This window comes from Mya arenaria, chromosome 1 (genome assembly GCF_026914265.1).
Source record: "Mya arenaria isolate MELC-2E11 chromosome 1, ASM2691426v1".
Lineage (NCBI taxonomy): Eukaryota > Metazoa > Mollusca > Bivalvia > Myida > Myidae > Mya > Mya arenaria.
In genome coordinates this window covers 21,771,929-21,798,962 of record NC_069122.1, presented here as the reverse complement: position 1 = coordinate 21,798,962, position 27,034 = coordinate 21,771,929, and the positions used below count along the sequence as shown (strand labels likewise).

The 27,034-nt window shown below is 38.6% G+C and overlaps 1 protein-coding gene across 6 annotated transcripts in view; it reads left to right on the top strand.

Annotated features, from left to right (window-relative positions):
• The first annotated feature begins 221 nt into the window (after positions 1-221).
• Positions 222-27,034, top strand: part of LOC128233539 (parathyroid hormone/parathyroid hormone-related peptide receptor-like) — a 96,247-nt gene continuing 69,434 nt past the window's right edge. For all 6 annotated transcript variants that reach the window (XR_008260723.1, XR_008260718.1, XM_052947335.1 and 3 more), the window contains exon 1: positions 222-356. Coding sequence is in view for 4 of the 6 variants with exons in the window: in XM_052947335.1 (XP_052803295.1) it covers positions 325-356 (32 nt within the window). In the remaining 2 variants the exon portion in view is untranslated. The remainder of the gene's footprint in view (positions 357-27,034) is intronic.

The window sequence follows — 27,034 nt, the reverse complement described above, 5'->3', positions numbered from 1 at the left end:
AAGAACATTCAACTCATAGTAAATAATTATTTTCATATGTTATTATGCTCATACTGATAGTACCCCTGGAACAATTCGTGCTCCCAAACTGGTAAACCTGATCCATTCTCTGTTTCCTAAATTGTTGATGATACCATTTATTTCTGATGAAATATTATGTCTGAGTCTAAGGAAGTTTTATATTGGATCGTGATTAAGAGCGTTGATCGAGTGTAGACGAATTAACTTGAGCATGCATAGCGTGGGATGTCAATCTTAATACGAAATATGTGTCTCCAATATTTGTGATAATTGAAAAAGTGACAATAGTCTTACTTACCTTACATGATTACTGTATATGGTTTATCTTCAACCAGGTAAGTGTATATTTTCCGTATGGCTATGCTAATTAAAAATAGACGCATATTATATATGCTAACGTAAATTGGCTATACTCTCTATATTTCAATGTATTTGGTTTGAAACAATCACAATTCTACAATACATACGGCAATACAAACAAGTCATGAGAAGATATGTGCAGAATTAAATGCAAATCATGTGTTAACATGCTATATATGATAAAGTAAGCAAGTAAATGGTGAAATAAGATACTAAATATTTAATATTAAGTTTAACATGGAAGAAGCTTGATGATTTCATAAGCCTCACTTGTAGCCGAGGTCACCGAAGGCGGCGGGGAACACAGGTGTGGGTGTAACAGTGATTGGGTCAATCCCTACTGACAGGACCTAGCCACACCTGCGCCACCCCACCGCCTCAACAAAGCCGACAACCACAAGGAATATCAAAGCGCTTAAAGCGTTGGGCCTTCGGCCTGCAATGTTATGTGAATATAGTCATATAATTGTAAAAAATAATTATCAACATAAAAATCTAAAGATAGTATATGCTCGCTCATAATTTCCTTCGCACTTTTTTATGAGTTTATGTGGATTCTCAATTAGATCATGTAGTATAAGTTATTTGAAATGTGGAATACGCCAAATATATACGTATAAGGTATGGAGTAATTCTCAATATCATATAAAACCTTATCTGTTTTTATAAACAATGCACTGCCACGGATAAAGCATTTAGGATATTTTAGTAATTCTACTCTTCAATTCAAACTTGACATAGGCGTATTTAATTTACTTCCAGGGAATGCCAGCTTAACCAAATGCATCCCAACAAAATGCATTGAACATATTAATTAGGTTTATGTGTATGGCCTCTTTCTACAATTACAAATACCTCTGAATCGAATCACCCGAATACTATTTATTCCCTGTATGTTTATGTACATGTATCTTAATAATGCCCTCAACCCATGTCACAAAATGAACAGATTACTCATTTATATCAGTGGCTTTAAATATGCATATGCATTATGCTACATGCTCAAGACTTTGGTCTGAAATTACTGAGACAAAGTGAGAAATATTCACACACTTTCGGTTCCATTCGGCATTACATGACTATGACACAAATTGTAGCAGGTCGATAGCTTTACGCGATTTGATTTGAATGGTAAAAGTGTATACTAATATGCATTTAGTACTGGTTAAATGTTGTTAGTATGTACTTACACAAGAGAATGGTCTTATGTCGACAAACATTTTACAAACACAAGGACAAACTAACAATTTCAATAAAAATAAAGAGCGATTTAAGCAATTTAAAACATAGAAAATGTTCCTATGGATGAACTTCAATCACCAAAAATAAACTTATTGTTGGATAAAATGAAGTATTATAATTTAATTTAAAACATTATGGTTTGATATCTTACGCCTAATTAGCTTTTAATTGCATCATAATATGATCCATATTTTTCCGAGTTCTAACTAACATTTATTTCCGGGAAATAAACCTGTCTGAATGCGATTACCCAGATTCTATTCTTAACTACAAAGTACATGTAGATATTATCGGTCCTCGGCCTTACATGTATTTATTTGATTCAGTACGCGTTCATTTTGAAACTATTTGCAGATTCTGCTTTTTATATTGCGTTCTCTAACTCGCCGATATTGAAATAATTGCTTTTTGTACAATTTTAATTGCGTTATATTACGCAAAACGCAGCTTATTCGAACTATATTAACCGCATTACATTTCTACACTGCGCTGGGGTCGATACGCCCGTGCGCGCATTAATTCGCCAAAAGTTAAAAATGTTATGTCGATCTGCCGATGCGATTTCCGAGATACGGTTATAAAAGTCTGCAGGCCTATCGGCCTACAGCCTAAAAATGAATCGGTTCTGTTCCGTCGTTTCATTTCGTTTAAAAAGATTGAACTATTTTCTCTTTCTCTACACACATCCCTTAAGATATCTCACTTATAAAAGAGGCTGAATATTAAAAGTAGTATTGTAATTAGAAGAAGTCGTATATAGCCATGTATTTAGCACATATTAATACATTTATAGCCACGGTGAAATCATTTTAAAGTGTCGCGTTCCTTGATATTACATATGTTCTAAATAAAACATTAAGATAATTTAATCCTTAGAAACGTGTGTCCGTTGGAAACGTTGTAGACGATAAGACTTTCTTGTTTGTACACCTTTCGCTGCTTAAGAGTCTTCGATGACACCCATGACGTTACAGGCAGACTCCTTACAATATATATGTTCTAACGGTATTTGTATTTTGAAACTCAGTTTACGCCAAAAACGTTGCTTAGCTTGGAAATTAACAATCTAAAGTCTTAAGATCTTTATTAAAATGGGGCAAAGACGTTTTCCGAAAGAGCTTTTTATACTGACAGTGGACGATTGAAGCATATATGTTGAAAACGATAACTCAGTTGCATGCATATACTATGATGGCTCAGATTTGCAATGATTTTCAGCAGTGATTTTGTTGATAAGAGTAAAAATTACGGCTAGTGATCAGAACAAGTTTACAGCATATCTGAAGGTTTCGCAAAGAGAAATATGCATATAAGCTACACCTGTAGAAGTCCCACATTGTCACTCTTCTAAACATACTTAGACTTGAACAATATATACGCCAGGATCATCAGAACTATGCTATGTTATACTAATTTTCGTACTGCACAGTTGGTATTGGCTATTATAGTCGTGCTCTTGTGTTAAAGGACCACCACGTGTCATCAGAATGATTAATGAATTAATTTAGCACTAATTATTTGTATTGTGTTTACAATTATAGATCAGAAAAGGAAATGGATATTTTGTGAAAATATCGAATATGGCTTAACACGTATCCATTTACAAGTATAGAAATTTGTATATCAATTAATGGTATCATAATGATAGATGAACCAATTAATATGAAAAATGTCTGCTTAATTGAGTCTATTTGATACCGCTATCAACTTGAATTTGATTCAAAAGTAGTATTATATTATATTCATGAAGTAAATATTTAGTCTACAATGTTATCATTGGTATGACGCTCTTTGTTCTTTCTCGCATTTCGGAACTTTACCTTCTTTTCCAAAAAAAGTAACAAAGTTAATTGGCACGTTGCTCGTAGATCGTGCATCGACCAAAACATATAATAATTGGTTCACCTGGATTGTAGATCGCATATCGACCATCTGATAGACTTAAACATTGATTGACCTGGGTCATAGATCGTAGTTCGAACTATGTAAATAATTTGGTCGACCTTGATCGTAGATCGACCATCTAATAGACATGGTAATCGGTTGACCTGTGTCATAGATCGTAGCTCTACCAATTAAAGTAACATGAACATTTGGCTGACCTGGATCGTGATCGTATATGGACTATATAATGAACATGAAAATTGGTTAAACTGGGTAATAGATCGCAGCTCGACCATCCCTTAGAAGTTTCGCATTATAGTTGGTTGAAATCGATGTGGCTCGACAAACGAAATAAATTGGTTCATTTAGAACGTACATTGTAGCCCGACCATCAAAAATATATTTACTATTTGTCGAAATACTCGTAAATCAGATCGTAGCTCGACCTGTCAACGTACAGTGTTGGTTCACATCAAAGCATAGCTCGTCCTTCAACGGGTACATACTAGGCTGTTTGTTGTCATAGATAGTAGGTCATACAAAACATTTAAAATTAGTTCAAAACCAGTCGATGGGAAATTATTTGATGATATAAAATAAACATTTTTTTAATGCCGAAATTTTCCAGTATAAACTATATGCCATCAACTTAAATATTTCCGTGGGTGATTTCTTGTTTTGATATTATTGATAAATATTTGCTTTCGTCTAGTCCTTTGTATAAATAAAACTTGACGCTCATATTGTATAACACGCAAGGAGTTATGGCGCCATTGTTATTTTCAATATTGCGCTCCGATTGGATTAGCGCGACTTTATTAAACCAATGATATACGATGTTACAAAAATAAGCTCTTCTTTAATACAAACGTAATTCGTCGGTTACATTTCTTTTAGAACAAATAATCAATTGCAGAAAATACTGCAGATAATCAGATAATCTGAAATAGTGATGCATAATTTATTAGAATGTAAATATAAAGTATTGGTCGCTTTTTTCCTTGCGTTTATACTGCATAAACGCAATAGGACAAGCAAGCAAATAACCATGAAGCGCTAGCGCGCATCGTGGAAGCAAACAGCATTAACGCAAGAAAATATGTGATCAATCCTTAAATGTTGAGAAAAGTGTGAGGTGAGCTGACCGTTTCAAGACGGTAACCTCCAACCTTTTTAAATACATAAATCTTGTTCCATGGATAGGCAGGATTCTGGTCTTGTCCCTGTAATTTACATTTAAATGAACTTTGTAAAGCATTTAATGTAAGAAGGGGACAGGACCAATGGTTACGAACGGCCTCGAGTCTAACTCAGATTCAGACAAGCAGCTTCATTAATTCAAACATCTTAAAACTGTTTAAATATAACAATGCCACCTTTGAGTGGCAATTCATAACATTTTTTGTGACCATGGTCTATTTGTCAAAGCAATGATCCAAGGTAAAACCTTTCTTGATATAATCAAACTTGGTAAATATCTAATTTCTAATAAGGACTGACATATGGACGATGATTTATCAAATAGGAACAGTAAAAATGCAATGTTTTCTTTGTAGTTTTGGGATTGCCTTTTTTGCAAAGAAGTTGTCAATGACGTCTTCCTACGTCGTCGAACACTTTCGAACTAATGAAAATGTAATTAGTGGTCTGTGTCTAGAAAATCTGACCAATTATTGCCACGAACAGTTGTCACTTCATTTTTCGTCAGATTACTGTTTCTATTCTTGAGTGTCAAATATTGCAAAAGATTAAACATGATACTGTAATTTAAACACATCCAGGAAAAGTTTACTTATATAAATAGCTGTGTGAAGTTAGCTAAACATACGACATTGGACATTGGGCATTCAAAATCGAATGTTGTGCTGGCACGACATTGGACATTGGACATTCAAAAGTGAAAGTCGTGCTAGCACGACATTGGACATTGGACATTCAAAATCGAATGTTGTGCTGGCACGACATTGAACATTGGACATTCAAAAGTGAAAGTCGTGCTAGCACGACATTGGACATTGGACATTCAAAATCGAATGTTGTGCTGGCACGACATTGGACATTCAAAAGTGAAAGTCGTGCTAGCACGACATTGGACATTGGACATTCAAAATCGAATGTTGTGCTGGCACGACATTGAACAGGACATTTAAAAGTGAAAGTCGTGCTGGCACGACATTGGACATTGGACATTCAAAATCGAATGTTGTGCTGGCACGACATTGGACATTCAAAAGTGAAAGTCGTGCTAGCACGACATTGGACATTGGACATTCAAAATCGAATGTTGTGCTGGCACGACATTGGACATTGGACATTCAAAAGTGAAAGTCGTGCTAGCACGACATTAGACATTGGACATTCAAAATCGAATGTTGTGCTGGCACGACATTGGACATTGGACATTCAAAATCGAATGTTGTGCTGGCACGACATTGGACATTGGACATTCAAAAGTGAAAGTCGTGCTAGCATGACATTGGACATTGGACATTCAAAATCGAATGTTGTGCTGGCACGACATTGGACATTCAAAAGTGAAAGTCGTGCTAGCACGACATTGGACATTGGACATTCAAAATCGAATGTTGTGCTGGCACGACATTGGACATTGGACATTCAAAAGTGAAAGTCGTGCTAGCACGACATTGGACATTGGACATTAAAAATCGAACGTTGTGCTGGCACGACATTGGACATTGGACATTCAAAAGTGAAAGTCGTGCTAGCACGACATTGGACATTGGACATTCAAAATCGAATGTTGTGCTGGCATGACATTGGACATTGGACATTCAAAAACGATTGTCGTGCCGGCACGGCATTGGACATTCATAACCGAATGTTGTGCTGGCACGACATTGGACATTGGACATTCAAAAGTGAAAGTCGTGCTAGCACGACATTGGACATTGGACATTCAAAATCGAATGTTGTTTATCTTTGCCCGTTGGGAAGATAAGAATTTCACGGATGGACAAATTTTTGAATCTACTTTTCTGAGGTGGCAGAAATATATATATCCGAAATCTTGGACTGGTGATAAGGCTGCAATTCTAATTTGTCCATTCAAATTATTGTGTTAAATAACGACATTCAACTTGGCTTTTATTTTTTAAAATATGGTTTATAATAACGTATATCTGTCTATTCATAGTGACCAAATATTATTTAGGCATCCAATGGAAGTGGTAAATATTAAGAGAAAAAATATAATGAAACGACAACCAGTATACAAATAATAATTGTTGGACATAGGTCATTTTTACTCATTAATTATCTGTCAGGAGTACCCTTTAAAATAATACCAAAATTATATGGGATCCCCATTCATCAAAATGTAGCATTATCGCCAATGGTTTATGCATTGACAAGTTTAGCTGTGTGTATGTTGCCTTAAGTCACATCCATGTCCGACAATATTATACCTTTGAGGTACCTAACACATATTTAACAAAGAAACTTGTATTTGAAAGTCCGCAACATTGTTATTGAGAGTTGTATTAAAACAATCCTTTCGATTGATATACATACATATTCCCATGTAAATGCAGACACATTCATTAATGTAATATAATTATTCTAAAGCTCTGTAGATAAACACACACTGAAGTGCACATTTGTTGGGTTTATATAATTATTTGCGCTTTGTTTCCTTTCAACCCTTTCAACCATTGTCAGTTCTGCCCAAGATACCATTTCCAATGGCGCTGGTTTCACATTTTACATGTATAAATTGTATATTCTGTAAGAACTTATGTCGTATGTGATGAAGACGTCATTTTGAATTCTTTAATGTCGATGCGATTGATTATAAAACGCTTTGTGTAATTCTGTCGACTTATCAAAAAGGTTTATCGTACACAATTATTTCATATAAACTTTACCAAATGAAGACGACGTAGCATGTTCGACTAACTGAGTCGATAAAAAAACAAGTCGACAGGCAGGAATAGGTTACTTTATTGACTCATTGACAATTTTTTTGTGTTTACGTAAAACCAGATAAAAAAGATGTACGGACGATTACATTTATACTTGTAGGAATCATCAATGCATGTCTATATTTTCCATATGTCATTATATACTGTGGATATAATTATCTTCACTTCCTTATAAATGGTACTAGATGTGTAGCAGTGGTGTGTAAACAATTGAGCTAATTAAAAATATGCCATTTTGAAAGCATTATCACTGTTTGTCTACATATAATCCACGACCATTCATAAGTATATTCATTTGAATCTTTCTCTGCATATGTGACATCATATATATCTGAATCATGCTTAAGTTTCAAATATTGCGATGGAATCGTCATGACAATGCACTCTTGGTGTTAATAAATTTTATAATGGTTCATTGCTTTGTGATCTCTGACCCTTTTCAAATAATTTCAAGACAGTATCTCAAACAAACAAAAAATCCGAATATTGCATGCCATCCAAATTAATTTAAAGTCAGTAAAAAAAACATTCATTCATAAAACATGTCATACATTGATTTAAATGTGCTAACTGCTAGCACGACTTTCACTTTTGAATGTCCAATGTCCAATGTCGTGCCAGCACAACATTAGATTTTGAATGTCCAATGTCCAATGTCGTGCTAGCACGACTTTCACTTTTGAATGTCCAATGTCCAATGTCGTGCCAGCACAACATTCGATTTTGAATGTCCAATGTCCAATGTCGTGCTAGCACGACTTTCACTTTTGAATGTCCAATGTCCAATGTCGTGCCAGCACAACATTCGATTTTGAATGTCCAATGTCCAATGTCGTGCTAGCACGACTTTCACTTTTGAATGTCCAATGTCCGATGTCGTGCCAGCACAACATTCGATTTTGAATGTCCAATGTCCAATGTCGTGCTAGCACGACTTTCACTTTTGAATGTCCAATGTCCAATGTCGTGCCAGCACAACATTCGATTTTGAATGTCCATTGTCGTGCCAGCACAACATTCGATTTTGAATGTCCAATGTCGTGCTAGCACGACTTTCACTTTTGAATGTCCAATGTCCAATGTCGTGCCAGCACAACATTCGATTTTGAATGTCCAATGTCCAACGTCGTGCCAGCACAACATACGATTTTGAATGTCCAATGTCCAATGTCGTGCTAGCACGACTTTCACTTTTGAATGTCCAATGTCCAATGTCGTGCCAGCACAACATTCGATTTTGAATGTCCAATGTCCAATGTCGTGCCAGCACAACATTCGATTTTGAATGTCCAATGTCCAATGTCGTGCCAGCACAACATTCGATTTTGAATGTCCAATGTCCAATGTCGTGCCAGCACAACTTTCGATTTTCAATGTCCAATGTCCAATGTCGTGCTAGCACGACTTTCACTTTTGAATGTCCAATGTCCAATGTCGTGCCAGCACAACATTCGATTTTGAATGTCCAATGTCCAATGTCGTGCTAGCACAACATTCGATTTTGAATGTCCAATGTCCAATGTCCAATGTCGTGCCAGCACAACATTCGATTTTGAATGTCCAATGTCCAATGCCGTGCTAGCACAACATTCGATTTTGAATGTCCAATGTCCAATGTCGTGCCAGCACAACATTCGATTTTGAATGTCCAATGTCCAATGTCGTGCCAGCACAACATTCGATTTTGAATGTCCAATGTCCAATGTCGTGCTAGCACGACTTTCACTTTTGAATGTCCAATGTCCAATGTCGTGCCAGCACAACATTCGATTTTGAATGTCCAATGTCCAATGTCGTGCCAGCACAACATTCGATTTTGAATGTCCAATGTCCAATGTCGTGCTAGCACGACTTTCACTTTTGAATGTCCAATGTCCAATGTCGTGCCAGCACAACATTCGATTTTGAATGTCCAATGTCCAATGTCGTGCCAGCACAACATTCGATTTTGAATGTCCAATGTCCAATGTCGTGCTAGCACGACTTTCACTTTTGAATGTCCAATGTCCAATGTCGTGCCAGCACAACATTCGATTTTGAATGTCCAATGTCCAACGTCGTGCCAGCACAACATACGATTTTGAATGTCCAATGTCCAATGTCGTGCTAGCACGACTTTCACTTTTGAATGTCCAATGTCCAATGTCGTGCCAGCACAACATTCGATTTTGAATGTCCAATGTCCAATGTCGTGCCAGCACAACATTCGATTTTGAATGTCCAATGTCCAATGTCGTGCCAGCACAACATTCGATTTTGAATGTCCAATGTCCAATGTCGTGCCAGCACAACTTTCGATTTTGAATGTCCAATGTCCAATGTCGTGCTAGCACGACTTTCACTTTTGAATGTCCAATGTCCAATGTCGTGCTAGCACGACTTTCACTTTTGAATGTCCAATGTCCAATGTCGTGCCAGCACAACATTCGATTTTGAATGTCCAATGTCCAATGTCGTGCCAGCACAACATTCGATTTTGAATGTCCAATGTCCAATGTCGTGCTAGCACAACATTCGATTTTGAATGTCCAATGTCCAATGTCCAATGTCGTGCCAGCACAACATTCGATTTTGAATGTCCAATGTCCAATGCCGTGCTAGCACAACATTCGATTTTGAATGTCCAATGTCCAATGTCGTGCCAGCACAACATTCGATTTTGAATGTCCAATGTCCAATGTCGTGCCAGCACAACATTCGATTTTGAATGTCCAATGTCCAATGTCGTGCTAGCACGACTTTCACTTTTGAATGTCCAATGTCCAATGTCGTGCCAGCACAACATTCGATTTTGAATGTCCAATGTCCAATGTCGTGCCAGCACAACATTCGATTTTGAATGTCCAATGTCCAATGTCGTGCTAGCACGACTTTCACTTTTGAATGTCCAATGTCCAATGTCGTGCCAGCACAACATTCGATTTTAAATGTCCAATGTCCAATGTCGTATGTTTAGCTAACTTCACACAGCTTATATAAATGAAGCTTCGTGCACGATTTTCATCAACTTCAGGTAATCGATTATTATATTTAATGCTGGTATATCCAAGTATAAGTATCCAAGTATAGCACATTACCTCCATAATACGCATACATTGTTAAGCTATATAGAGCGAGTTCATGTATCTTTTGTGGTTTGTATTTCATTCATCATATAACAAAATCTTTTAAAGAACCTTCGTATTTACTGCTTTATGTCGTCTTATATGTGTAGGCTCTATTCGACTCGAACCGGAAATTAATTGAATAGAATAAATGAACTTTACTGTCCGAAAACTGGTAAAGTTATCAAGAGCTGGTCCAACATTTAGGCGTACATATCAGTCTAATATCTTGACTGAATCATTGCCTTTAGAAATAACAACAGCGGCGTTCATCAACATGTACAATCAAGCAACATATTAAACCATAATGACACTTACCACATCCGGTTTTTCAAACCCAATTAATGTCACATGAAGTGTTAACCAGCCGAAAGTTTCGTAATTTACGTAATCCAAAATGTCAATTAGTGACACGGTGTTATTATAACGAGTATCTGGTTTAATAGAATTTATAAAGACAATAAATTAGAACTCGACAATACTCTTATTACGTCTTGCCATTTATGAATGTGTTGTTACATGGCCTTTCATTCACGGGCTGTATATGAACAACGTTAAATAACGTAAAGTACATCACAAATACATTTCTTTTATTAAATTAATACACATGGGATAAACGGATACGTGAAACTTAAAAAGTATCCTCAGTAGAAATGAACTGACTATCGGAAGTGACTATGATGTAAAAAATATAACTGACGGACAACGAGAATATTCCTTCTTAACAAATGATCTTGAACAGAAAATGAGGAGTACACATATTTTGTCTTTTGTTTTACTTACATCATTTCAATCTGAACAAAATGTATTAAGAAACACTTAACTACAACACGGACATAGGTCCGTGACTACAACAACAACAACAACACTAGCAACAACAAAACATCACATCGGGTTTTGGTGTTCAGACCCTGAGTTCGTAGCCCTTTTGTCCACTCAAATTCGCGGATCAATCTGTCTTTGATTTTCTTCGATACACCGATGTCTCTCAATGAATGACTGTTGTCGTTGAAATGTTCTGGCATTGATTAACTACGCCACAGTCTTACATCTGCCTTCATTAAACTTTTCATTTAAATTTGTAGTACAGTGAGTATACTAAATACACTTAACTAAAACACCAACTTCCACACCCTGCTGTTGGTCAGCAAACATTACCTCTTGTTTGTTTCTTTCTGATGCTAGGGACACGTAAGTTTTTTACACACATTGATTGCATGGTTGCAAATAATGTCGTTTAAGTAAGTGTTTCTCATAGTAACAAAGGCCGATTGAGCATTAAAATGATAACTGTAATGATTCATATCGTTATCACTGTCTCGGCATCATGTAATTATTTTTGAATCAGGGTTGCAATGATTGGCAGGAGTTTTTGGAGTTTTATAAAACTATGGAAACTACCGAAACAAACTCATTAGCTTAACATGTAAGCAAGACTGTGTTCAAGGGCACGCTGGTCAAGGCCAAGCAAGACTGTGTTCAAGGGCACGCTGGTCAAGGCCAAGCAAGACTGTGTTCAAGGGCACGCTGGTCAAGGCCAAGCAAGACTGTGTTCAAGGGCACGCTGGTCAAGGCCAAGCAAGACTGTGTTCAAGGGCACGCTGGTCAAGGCCAAGCAAGACTGTGTTCAAGGGCACGCTGGTCAAGGCCAAGCAAGACTGTGTTCAAGGGCACGCTGATCAATATACATTTCGAGCATGGATATTTAAGGAAAAAGCTGTGTGTGTGTGTGTAAAATGGTGATGCACTATTACAATCGAAACTCGCTTTGTCGAACTCTGTTATCTTGAATGTTCTGATTATATCGCCCTTTTTAAAAAATTTCGGTTTAGTAATTCACTTTTTGTATTTCGGTTAAACCGAATGTTCGTTATCCCGAAGTAATTCCCGAGGTCTAAGCGACTTCGACATAGCGGGTTTTGACTGTATTAAAATATATCGAAGTTTTAGAAACAGGCTTAAATACGTACTATATATATATATATATATACGGCTGTTTTGTGCTCATAACATTTTTGCAATTCGTGGGAATAGCTCGAACATGTATCGACGATGATGGCTATGTTAATGACTATGCAATCACATAAACCGCGTGACCCGTGGCATTTGTCACGTGTCTGTCAGGCATCGATCTCTGGGCATCTAGCTAAAGCCAGTGTCAGTTTTGTTTTGGGGCTGTAGTTTAACCTGTATTAATAACAAAAATGTATTATCGCCCTAATACAAATACAAATTCCCCCCTAAATCAAAAGAAGATATTTGGGGCCATCCCTTTTATCACATCTAATCTAGTTACATGAGCATGACCTAATGGTTTTCTGTTAACGTTTAAACAACGCACTTGTTTAACTTTAATACGCTAATCATATGCTAAATCAGAGGCTATTACCGTCGTGGAACGGTTAGTTAATCACTGTTTGGTATAACCTTTGGGTCTCGTTTAATATATAAAATATATGTTATGTCCTAACACTGTGCCTCTAAACAGGGTATCCACTGTCCCTGTAGTTTCCATTGTACCATCAATAAAGTGACGTACTGTTATACCCCTAGCATGCTTCCATTGTACCATCAACATATTGACGTTCTGTTATACCCCTAGCATGCTTCCATTGTACCATCAATATAGTGACGTACTGTTATACCCCTAGAATGCTTCCATTGCATCATCAACATAGTGACATACTGTTATACCCCTAGCATGTTTCCATTGTACCATCAATATAGTGACGTACTGTTATACCCCTAGCATGCTTACATTGCATCATCAACATAGTGACGTACTGTTATACCCTTAGCATGCTTCCATTGTACCATCAACATAGTGACATACTGTTATACCCCTAGCATGTTTCCATTGCATCATCAACATAGTGAAATACTGTTATACCCCTAGCATGCTTCCATTGCATCACCAACATAGTGACGTACTGTTTTACCCCGAGAATGCTTCCATTGCATCACCAACATAGTGACGTACTGTTATACCCCTATCATGCTTCCATTGCATCACCAACATAGTGACGTACTGTTTTACCCCGAGAATGCTTCCATTGCATCACCAACAAAGTGACGTACTGTTATACCCCTAGCATGCTTCCATTGCATCATCAACATAGTGACGTACTGTTATACCCTTAGCATGCTTCCATTGTACCATCAACATAGTGACATACTGTTATACCCCTAGCATGTTTCCATTGCATCATCAACATAGTGAAATACTGTTATACCCCTAGCATGCTTCCATTGCATCATCAACATAGTGACGTACTGTTATACCCCTAGCATGCTTCCATTGCATCATCAATATAGTGACGTACTGTTATACCTATAGCATGCTTACATTGCATCATCAACATAGTGACGTACTGTTATACCCCTAGCATGCTTCCATTGTATCATCAACATAGTGACGTACTGTTATACCCCTAGCATGCTTCCATTGCATCACCAACAAAGTGACGTACTGTTATACCCTTAGCATGCTTCCATTGCATCATCAAAATAGTGACGTACTGTTATACCCCGAGAATGCTTCCATTGCATCATCAACATAGTGACGTACTGTTATACCCCGAGAATGCTTCCATTGCATCATCAACATAGTGACGTACTGTTATACCCCTAGCATGCTTCCATTGCATCACCAACAAAGTGACGTACTGTTATACCCTTAGCATGCTTCCATTGCATCATCAAAATAGTGACGTACTGTTATACCCCTAGCATGCTTCCATTGTATCATCAACATAGTGACATACTGTTATACCCCTAGCATGCTTCCATTGCATCACCAACATAGTGACATACTGTTATACCACTAGCATGCTTCCATTGTATCATCAACATAGTGACGTACTGTTATACCCCTAGCATTCTTCCATTGCATCACCAACAAAGTGACGTACTGTTATACCCCGAGAATGCTTCCATTGCATCATCAACATAGTGACGTACTGTTATACCCCTAGCATGCTTCCATTGTATCATCAACATAGTGACATACTGTTATACCACTAGCATGCTTCCATTGTATCATCAACATAGTGACGTACTGTTATACCCCTAGCATGCTTCCATTGCATCACCAACAAAGTGACGTACTGTTATACCCCGAGAATGCTTCCATTGCATCATCAACATAGTGACGTACTGTTATACCCCGAGAATGCTTCCATTGCATCACCAACAAAGTGACGTACTGTTATACCCCTAGAATGCTTCCATTGCATCATCAACATAGTGACACCCCTAGAATGCTTCCATTGTACTATCAATATAGTGACGTACTGTTATACCCCTAGCATGCTTCCATTGTACCATCAATATAGTGACGTACTGTTATACCCCGAGAATGCTTCCATTGCATCATCAACATAGTGACGTACTGTTATACCCCGAGAATGCTTCCATTGCATCACCAACAAAGTGACATACTGTTATACCCCTAGCATGCTTCCATTGTATCATCAACATAGTGACGTACTGTTATACCCCTAGAATGCTTCCATTGCATCATCAACATAGTGACACCCCTAGAATGCTTCCATTGTACTATCAATATAGTGACGTACTGTTATACCCCTAGCATGCTTCCATTGTACCATCAATATAGTGACGTACTGTTATACCCCGAGAATGCTTCCATTGCATCACCAACAAAGTGACATACTGTTATACCCCTAGCATGCTTCCATTGCATCACCAACATAGTGACATACTGTTATACCCCTAGCATGTTTCCATTGTACCATCAATATAGTGACGTACTGTTATACCCCTAGCATGCTTCCATTGCATCACCAACATAGTGATATACTGTTATACCCCTAGCATGCTTCCATTGTATCATCAACATAGTGACATACTGTTATACCCCGAGAATGCTTCCATTGCATCACCAACAAAGTGACATACTGTTATACCCCTAGCATGCTTCCATTGTATCATCAATATAGTGACATACTGTTATACCCCGAGAATGCTTCCATTGTACCATCAATATAGTGACATACTGTTATACCCCGAGAATGCTTCCATTGCATCACCAACAAAGTGACGTACTGTTATACCCCTAGCATGCTTCCATTGCATCATCAACAAAGTGACATACTGTTATACCCCTAGCATGCTTCCATTGCATCATCAACATAGTGACGTACTGTTATACCCCTAGTATGCTTCCATTGCATCATCAATATAGTGACGTACTGTTATACCCCTAGCATGCTTCCATTGCATCATCAACATAGTGACGTACTGTTATACCCCTAGCATGCTTCCATTGTATCATCAACATAGTGACATACTGTTATACCCCTAGCATGCTTCCATTGCATCACCAACATAGTGACGTACTGTTATACCCCTAGCATGTTTCCATTGCATCATCAACATAGTGACATACTGTTATACCCCGAGAATGCTTCCATTGCATCACCAACATAGTGACATACTGTTATACCCCTAGCATGTTTCCATTGCATCACCAACATAGTGACATACTGTTATACCCCGAGAATGCTTCCATTGCATCACCAACAAAGTGACATACTGTTATACCCCTAGCATGCTTCCATTGCATCATCAACATAGTGACATACTGTTATACCCCTAGCATGTTTCCATTGTATCATCAACATAGTGACATACTGTTATACCCCTAGCATGCTTCCATTGTATCATCAACATAGTGACGTACTGTTATACCCCTAGCATGCTTCCATTGCATCATCAACATAGTGACATACTGTTATACCCCTAGCATGTTTCCATTGTATCATCAACATAGTGACGTACTGTTATACCCCTAGCATGCTTCCATTGCATCATCAATATAGTGACGTACTGTTATACCCCTAGAATGCTTCCATTGCATCATCAACATAGTGACATACTGTTATACCCCTAGCATGTTTCCATTGTATCATCAACATAGTGACGTACTGTTATACCCCTAGCATGCTTCCATTGCATCATCAATATAGTGACGTACTGTTATACCCCTAGAATGCTTCCATTGCATCATCAACATAGTGACACCCCTAGAATGCTTCCATTGTACTATCAATATAGTGACGTACTGTTATACCCCTAGAATGCTTCCATTGCATCACCAACATAGTGACACCCCTAGAATGCTTCCATTGTACTATCAATATAGTGACGTACTGTTATACCCCTAGAATGCTTCCATTGCATCATCAATATAGTGACGTACTGTTATACCCCTAGCATGCTTCCATTGCATCACCAACATAGTGACGTACTGTTATACCCCTAGCATGCTTCCATTGGATCATCAATATAGTGACGTACTGTTATACCCCTAGCATGCTTCCATTGCATCATCAACATAGTGACACCCCTAGAATGCTTCCATTGTACTATCAATATAGTGACGTACTGTTATACCCCTAGAATGCTTCCATTGCATCACCAACATAGTGACATACTGTTATACCCCTAGCATGCTTCCATTGCATCATCAACATAGTGACACCCCTAGAATGCTTCCATTGTACTATCAATATAGTGACGTACTGTTATACCCCTAGCATGCTTCCATTGTATCATCAACATAGTGACACCCCTAGAATGCTTCCATTGTACTATCAATATAGTGACGTACTGTTATACCCCTAGCATGCTTCCATTGCATCATCAACATAGTGACACCCCTAGAATGCTTCCATTGTACTATCAATATAGTGACGTACTGTTATACCCCTAGCATGCTTCCATTGCATCATCAACATAGTGACACCCCTAGAATGCTTCCATTGTACTATCAATATAGTGACGTACTGTTATACCCCTAGAATGCTTCCATTGCATCATCAACATAGTGACACCCCTAGAATGCTTCCATTGTACTATCAATATAGTGACGTACTGTTATACCCCTAGAATGCTTCCATTGTATCATCAACATAGTGACACCCCTAGAATGCTTCCATTGTACTATCAATATAGTGACGTACTGTTATACCCCTACCATGCTTCCATTGTACCATCAATATAGTGACGTACTGTTATACCCCTAGCATGCTTACATTGCATCATCAATATAGTGACGTACTGTTATACCCCTAGCATGCTTCCATTGCACCATCAACATAGTGACGTACTGTTATACCCCTAGCATGCTTCCATTGTACCATCAACACAGTGACGTACTGTAATACCCCTAGCATGCTTCCATTGTACCATCAATATAGTGACGTACTGTTATACCCCTAGCATGTTTCCATTGTACCATCAATATAGTGACGTACTGTTATACCCCTAGCATGCTTCCATTGTACCATCAATATAGTGACGTACTGTTATACCCCTAGAATGCTTCCATTGCATCATCAATATAGTGACGTACTGTTATACCCCTAGCATGCTTACATTGCATCATCAATATAGTGACGTACTGTTATACCCCTAGCATGCTTACATTGCATCATCAACATAGTGACGTACTGTTATACCCCTAGCATGCTTACATTGCATCATCAACATAGTGACGTACTGTTATACCCCTAGAATGCTTCCATTGCATCATCAACATAGTGACGTACTGTTATACCCCTAGCATGCTTCCATTGCATCATCAACATAGTGACATACTGTTATACCCCTAGCATGTTTCCATTGGATCATCAATATAGTGACGTACTGTTATACCCTTAGCATGCTTCCATTGCATCATCAACATAGTGACATACTGTTATACCCCTAGCATGTTTCCATTGGATCATCAATATAGTGACGTACTGTTATACCCCTAGCATGCTTCCATTGCATCATCAACATAGTGACATAGTGCTTTACCTCTAGCATGTTTCCATTGCATCACCAACATAGTGACATAGTGTTATACCCCTAGCATGCTTCCATTGCATCATCAACATAGTGACGTACTGTTATACTCCTAGCATGCTTCCATTACATCATCAACACAGTGTCTCACTGTTATACCCTTAGCATGCGTCCATTGCATCATCAACATAGTGACATACTGTTATACCCCTAGTATGCTTCGATTGCATCATCAACATAGTGACTTAATGTTATACCCCTAGCATGCTTCCATTGCATCATCAATATAGTGACATAGTGCTTTACCTCTAGCATGTTTCCATTGCATCACCAACATAGTGACATAGTGTTATACCCCTAGCATGCTTCCATTGCATCATCAACATAGTGACGTACTGTTATACCCCTAGCATGCTTCCATTGCATCATCAACATAGTGACGTACTGTTATACCCCTAGCATGCTTCCATTGCATCATCAACATAGTGACGTACTGTTATACCCTTAGCATGCTTCCATTGCATCATCAACATAGTGACATACTGTTATACCCCTAGTATGCTTCGATTGCATCATCAACATAGTGACGTACTGTTATACCCCTAGCATGCTTCCATTGCATCATCAACATAGTGACGTACTGTTTTACCCCTAGCATGCTTCCATTGCATCATCAACATAGTGACGTACTGTTATACCCCTAGCATGCTACCATTGCATCATCAACATAGTGACGTACTGTTATACCCCTAGCATGTTTCCATTGTATCATCAACATAGTGACGTACTGTTATACCCCTAGCATGTTTCCATTGTATCATCAACATAGTGACGTACTGTTATACCCCTAGCATGTTTCCATTGTATCATCAATATAGTGACGTTCTGTTATACCCCTAGAATGCTTCAATTCCATCATCAACATAGTGACGTACTATTATACCCCTAGCATGCTTCCATTGTATCATCAACATAGTGACCTACTGTTATACCCCTAGCATGCTTCCATTGTACCATCAACATAGTGACGTACTGTTATACCCCTAGAATGCTTCCATTGCATCATCAACATAGTGACGTACTGTTATACCCTTAGCATGCTTCCATTGCATCATCAACAAAGTGACATAGTGTTATACCCCTAGCATGTTTCCATTGCATCATCCACATAGTGACATAGTGTTATACCCCTAGCATGCTTCCACTGCATCATCAACATAGTGACATACTGTTATACTCCTAGCATACATACATTGTTCATCAGCATAGTGGCATACTGTTATACCCCTAGCATGCTTCCATTGCATCATCAACATAGTGACATAGTGTTATACCCCTAGCATGCTTCCATTGCATCATCAATATAGTGACATACTGTTATACTCCTAGCATGCATACATTGTTCATCAGCATAGTGGCATACTGTTATACCCCTAGCATGCTTCCATTGCATCATCAACATAGTGATGTACTGTTATACCCCTAGCATGCATACATTGTTCATCAGCATAGTGGCATACTGTTATACCCCTAGCATGCTTCCATTGCATCATCAACATAGTGACATAGTGTTATACCCCTAGCATGTTTCCATTGCATCATCAACATAGTGACATACTGTTATACCCCTAGAATACTTGAATTGTATCATCAACATAGTGACATAGTTTTATACCCCTAGCATGCTTCCATTGCATCATCAACATAATGACATAGTATTATACCCGTAACATGCTTCCATTACATCATCAATGTTTCCATTGAATCGTCAACATAGTGACATACTGTTATACCCCTAGCATGCTTCCATTGTATCATCAACATAGTGACATAGTGTTATACCCCTAGCATGTTTCCATTGTATCATCAACATAGTTACATACTGGTATACCCCTAGCTTGCTTCCATTGCATCATCAACATAGTGACATACTGTTATACCCCTAGCATGCTTCCATTGCATTATCAAAATAGTGACGTACTGTTATACCCTTAGCATGCTTCCATTGCATCATCAACATAGTGACATAGTGCTATACCTCTAGCATGCTTCCATTGCTTCTTCAACATAGTGACATAGTGTTATACCCCTAGAATGCTTCCATTGCATCATCAAAATAGTGACGTACTGTTATACCCCTAGCATGCTTCCATTGCGCAATCAACATAGAGTCATAGTGTTATACCCTAAGCATTCTTCCATTGCATCATCAACATGGTGACGTACTGTTATACCCCTATCATGCTTCCATTGCATCATCAACATAGTGACTAACTTTTATACCCTTAGCATGCTTCCATTGCATAATCAACATAGTGACATAGTGTTATACCCCTAGCATGCTTCCATTGTACCATCAAGATAGTGACATACTGTTATACCCCTAGCATGCTTCCATTGCATCATCAACATAGTGACGTACTGTTATATACCCTAAGCATGCTTCCATTGTACCATCAACATAGTGACATACTGTTATACCCTTAGCATGCTTCCATAGTATCATCAACATAGTGACGTACTGTTATACCCTTAGCATGCTTCCATTGTACCATCAACATAGTGACGTACCGTTATACCCTTAGCATGCTTCCATTGTACCATCAACATAGTGACATACTGTTATACCCTTAGCATGCTTCCATTGTACCATCAATATAGTGACATAATGTTATACCCCTAGCATGCTTCCATTGTATCATCAACATAGTGACGTACTGTTATACCCCTAGCATGCGTCCATTGCATCATCAACATAGTGACGTACTGTTATACCCTTAGCATGCTTCCATTGTACCATCAACATAGTGACATACTGTTATACCCTTAGCATGCTTCCATTGTACCATCAATATAGTGACGTACTGTTATACCCCTAGCATCCTTCCATTGTACCATCAACATAGTGACATACTGTTATACGCCTAGCATGCTTCCATTGTATCATCAACATAGTGACATACTGTTATACCCTTAGCATGCTTCCATTGTACCATCAACATAGTGACGTACTGTTATACCCCTAGCATCCTTCCATTGCATCATCGACATAGTGAGATATTGTTATACCCTTAGCATGCTTCCATTGTATCATCAACATAGTGACATACTGTTAATACCCCTAGCATGCTTCCATTGCGCCATCAACATAGTGACGTACTGTTATACTCCTGGCATGTTTCCATTGCATCATCAACATAGTGACAAACTGTTATATCCCTGGCATGCTTCCATTGTATCATCAACATAGTGACGTACTGTTTTACCCCTAGCATGCTTCCATTGCATCATCAAAATAGTGACATACTGTTATACCCCTAGCATGCTTCCATTGCATCATCAACATAGTGACATAGTGTTATACCACTAGCATGCTTCCATTGTATCATCAACATAGTGACGTACTGTTTTACCCCTAGCATGCTTCCATTGCATCATCAACATAGTGACGTATTGTTATACCCCTAGCATGATTCCATTGCATCATCAACATAGTGACGTATTGTTATACCCCTAGCATGCTTCCATTGCATCATCAACATAGTGACATACTGTTATACCACTAGCATGCTTCCATTGTATCATCAACATAATGACGTACTGTTTTACCCCTAGCATGCTTCCATTGTATCATCAACATAGTGACGTATTGTTATACCCCTAGCATGCTTCCATTGTACCATCAATATAGTGACGTACTGTTTTACCCCTAGCATGCTTCCATTGCATCATCAAAATAGTGACATACTGTTATACCCCTAGCATGCTTCCATTGTATCATCAACATAGTGACGTACTGTTATACCCCGAGAATGCTTCCATTGCATCATCAACAATGTGGCATAGTGTTATACGCCTAGCATGCTTCCATTGTATAATCAACATAGTGACATAGTGATATACCCCTAGCATGCTTCCATTGCATCAACAATGTTTCCATTGTATCATCAACATAGTGATATAGTGTTATGCACCTAACATGTTTCCATTGCATCAACAATGTTTCCATTGTATCATCAACATAGTGATATAGTGTTATACCCCTAGTATGTTTCCATTGCACCATCAACATAGTGCCGTACTGTTATACCCCAAGCATGCTTCCATTGTATCATTAACAAAGTGAAACAGTGTTATACCCCAAGCCTGTTTCCATTGCACCATCAACATAGTGACGTACTGTTATACCCCTAGCATGCTTCCATTGCATCATCAACAATGTGGCATAGTGTTATACGCCTAGCATGCTTCCATTGTATAATCAACATAGTGACATAGTGATATACCCCTAGCATGCTTCCATTGCATCAACAATGTTTCCATTGTATCATCAACATAGTGATATAGTGTTATACCCCTAGCATGTTTCCATTGCACCATCAACATAGTGCCGTACTGTTATACCCCAAGCATGCTTCCATTGTATCATTAACAAAGTGATACAGTGTTATACCCCAAGCCTGTTTCCATTGCACCATCAACATAGTGACGTACTGTTATACCCCTAGCATGCTTCCATTGCATCACCAACATGATGACAAAGGGGTTCCATTGTGCCATCAAAATAGTGACAACCTGTTATACCCCTAGCATGTTTCCATTGTACCATCAATATAGTGACGTACTGTTATACCCCTAGAATGCTTCCATTGCATCATCAACATAGTGATGTACTGTTATACCCCTAGCATGCTTACATTGCATCATCAACATAGTGACGTACTGTTATACCTCTAGCATGCTTCCATTTCATCGTCAACATAGTGACGTACTGCTATACCCTTAGAATGCTTCCATTGCATCATCAACATAGTGACATACTGTTATACCCCTAGCATGCTTCCATTTCATCGTCAACATAGTGACGTACAGTTATACCCTTTGCATGCTTCCATTGCATCATCAACATAGTGACATAGTATTATACCCCTAGCATCCTTCCATTACATCATCAATGATTCCATTGTAACGTCAACATCGCGACAAAGTGTTATACCCCTAACATGCTTCCATTGTATCATCAACATAGTGACGTACTGTTATACCCCTAGCATGTTTCCATTGTATCATCAACATAGTGACGTACTGTTATACCCCTAGCATGATTCCATTGTATCATCAACATAGTGACGTACTGTTATACGCCTAGCATGCTTCCATTGTATCATCAACATAGTGACGTACTGCTATACCCTTAGCATGCTATCATTGTACCATCAACATAGTGACATACTGTTATACCCATAGCATGCTTCCATTGTATCATCAACATAGTGACGTACTGTTATACCCTTAGCATGCTTCCATTGTACCATCAACATAGTGACATACTGTTATACCCCTAGCATGCTTCCATTGTACCATCAACATAGTGACATACTGTTATACCCCTAGCATGCTTCCATTGTATCATCAACATAGTGACGTACTGTTATACCCTTAGCATGCTTCCATTGTACCATCAAGATAGTGACATACTGTTATACCCTTAGCATGCTTCCATTGTACCATCAATATAGTGACGTAATATTATACCCCTAGCATGCTTCCATTGTATCATCAACATAGTGACGTACTGTTATACCCCTAGCATGCGTCCATTGCATCATCAACATAGTGACGTACTGTTATACCCTTAGCATGCTTCCATTGTACCATCAACATAGTGACATACTGTTATACCCTTAGCATGCTTCCATTGTACCATCAATATAGTGACGTACTGTTATACCCCTAGCATCCTTCCATTGTACCATCAACATAGTGACAAACTGTTATACGCCTAGCATGCTTCCATTGTATCATCAACATAGTGACATACTGTTATACCCTTAGCATGCTTCCATTGTACCATCAACATAGTGACGTACTGTTATACCCCTAGCATCCTTCCATTGCATCATCGACATAGTGAGATATTGTTATACCCTTAGCATGCTTCCATTGTATCATCAACATAGTGACATACTGTTAATACCCCTAGCATGCTTCCATTGCGCCATCAACATAGTGACGTACTGTTATACTCCTGGCATGTTTCCATTGCATCATCAACATAGTGACAAACTGTTATATCCCTGGCATGCTTCCATTGTATCATCAACATAGTGACGTACTGTTTTACCCCTAGCATGCTTCCATTGTATCATCAACATAGTGACATACTGTTAATACCCCTAGCATGCTTCCATTGCGCCATCAACATAGTGACGTACTGTTATACTCCTGGCATGTTTCCATTGCATCATCAACATAGTGACAAACTGTTATATCCCTGGCATGCTTCCATTGTATCATCAACATAGTGACGTACTGTTTTACCACTAGCATGCTTCCATTGCATCATCAACAATGTGACATAGTGATATACCCCTAGCATGCTTCCATTGTATAATCAACATAGTGACATAGTGATATACCCCTAGCATGCTTCCATTGCATCAACAATGTTTCCATTGTATCATCAACATAGTGATATAGTGTTATACCCCTAGCATGTTTCCATTGCACCATCAACATAGTGCCGTACTGTTATACCCCAAGCATGCTTCCATTGTATCATTAACAAAGTGATACAGTGTTATACCCCAAGCCTGTTTCCATTGCACCATCAACATAGTGACGTACTGTTATACCCCTAGCATGCTTCCATTGCATCACCAACATGATGACATAGGGTTCCATTGTGCCATCAAAATAGTGACAACCTGTTATACCCCTAGCATGTTTCCATTGTACCATCAATATAGTGACGTACTGTTATACCCCTAGAATGCTTCCATTGCATCATCAACATAGTGATGTACTGTTATACCCCTAGCATGCTTCCATTGCATCATCAACATAGTGACGTACTGTTATACCTCTAGCATGCTTCCATTTCATCGTCAACATAGTGACGTACTGCTATACCCTTAGAATGCTTCCATTGCATCATCAACATAGTGACATACTGTTATACCCCTAGCATGCTTCCATTTCATCGTCAACATAGTGACGTACTGTTATACCCTTTGCATGCTTCCATTGCATCATCATCATAGTGACATAGTATTATACCCCTAGCATCCTTCCATTACATCATCAATGATTCCATTGTAAGGTCAACATCGCGACAAAGTGTTATACCCCTAGCATGCTTCCATTGTATCATCAACATAGTGACGTACTGTTATACCCCTAGCATGTTTCCATTGTATCATCAACATAGTGACGTACTGTTATACCCCTAGCATGCTTCCATTGCATCATCAACATAGTGACGCACTGTTATACCCCTAGCAAGCTTCCATTGCATCATCAACATAGTGACGTACTGTTATACCCCTAGCAAGCTTCCATTGCATCATCAACATAGTGACGTACTGTTATACCCCTAGCAAGCTTCCATTGCACCATCAACATAGTGACGTATTGTTATACCCCTAGCATGCTTCCATTGCATCATCAACATAGTGACATACTGTTATACCCCTAGCATGCTTCCATTGCATCACCAACATAGTGACATACTGTTATACCCCTAGCATGCTTCCATTGCATCATCAACATAGTGACGTACTGTTATACCCCTAGCATGCTTCCATTGTACCATCAATATAGTGACGTACTGTTATACCCCGAGAATGCTTCCATTGTATCATCAACATAGTGACGTACTGTTATACCCCTAGCATGCTTCCATTGCATCATCAACATAGTGACGTACTGTTATACCCCTAGCATGCTTCCATTGTACCATCAACATAGTGACGTACTGTTATACCCCTAGCATGCTTCCATTGTATCATCAACATAGTGACGTACTGTTATACCCCTAGCATGCTTCCATTGCATCATCAACATAGTGACGTACTGTTATACCCCTAGCATGCTTCCATTGTACCATCAACATAGTGACGTACTGTTATACCCCTAGCATGCTTCCATTGTACCATCAATATAGTGACGTACTGTTATACCCCTAGCATGCTACCATTGCATCATCAATATAGTGACGTACTGTTATACCCCTAGCATGCTTCCATTGCATCATCAACATAGTGACGTACTGTTATACCCCTAGCATGCTTCCATTGCATCATCAACATAGTGACGTACTGTTATACCCCTAGCATGCTTCCATTGTACCATCAATATAGTGACGTACTGTTATACCCCTAGCATGCTTCCATTGCATCATCAACATAGTGACGTACTGTTATACCCCTAGCATGCTTCCATTGTACCATCAATATAGTGACGTACTGTTATACCCCTAGCATGTTTCCATTGTATCATCAACATAGTGACGTACTGTTATACCCCTAGCATGCTTCCATTGCATCATCAACATAGTGACGTACTGTTATACCCCTAGCATGCTTCCATTGTACCATCAACATAGTGACGTACTGTTATACCCCTAGCATGCTTCCATTGTACCATCAATATAGTGACGTACTGTTATACCCCTAGCATGCTACCATTGCATCATCAATATAGTGACGTACTGTTATACCCCTAGCATGCTTCCATTGCATCATCAACATAGTGACGTACTGTTATACCCCTAGCATGCTTCCATTGCATCATCAACATAGTGACGTACTGTTATACCCCTAGCATGCTTCCATTGCATCATCAACATAGTGACGTACTGTTATACCCCTAGCATGCTTCCATTGC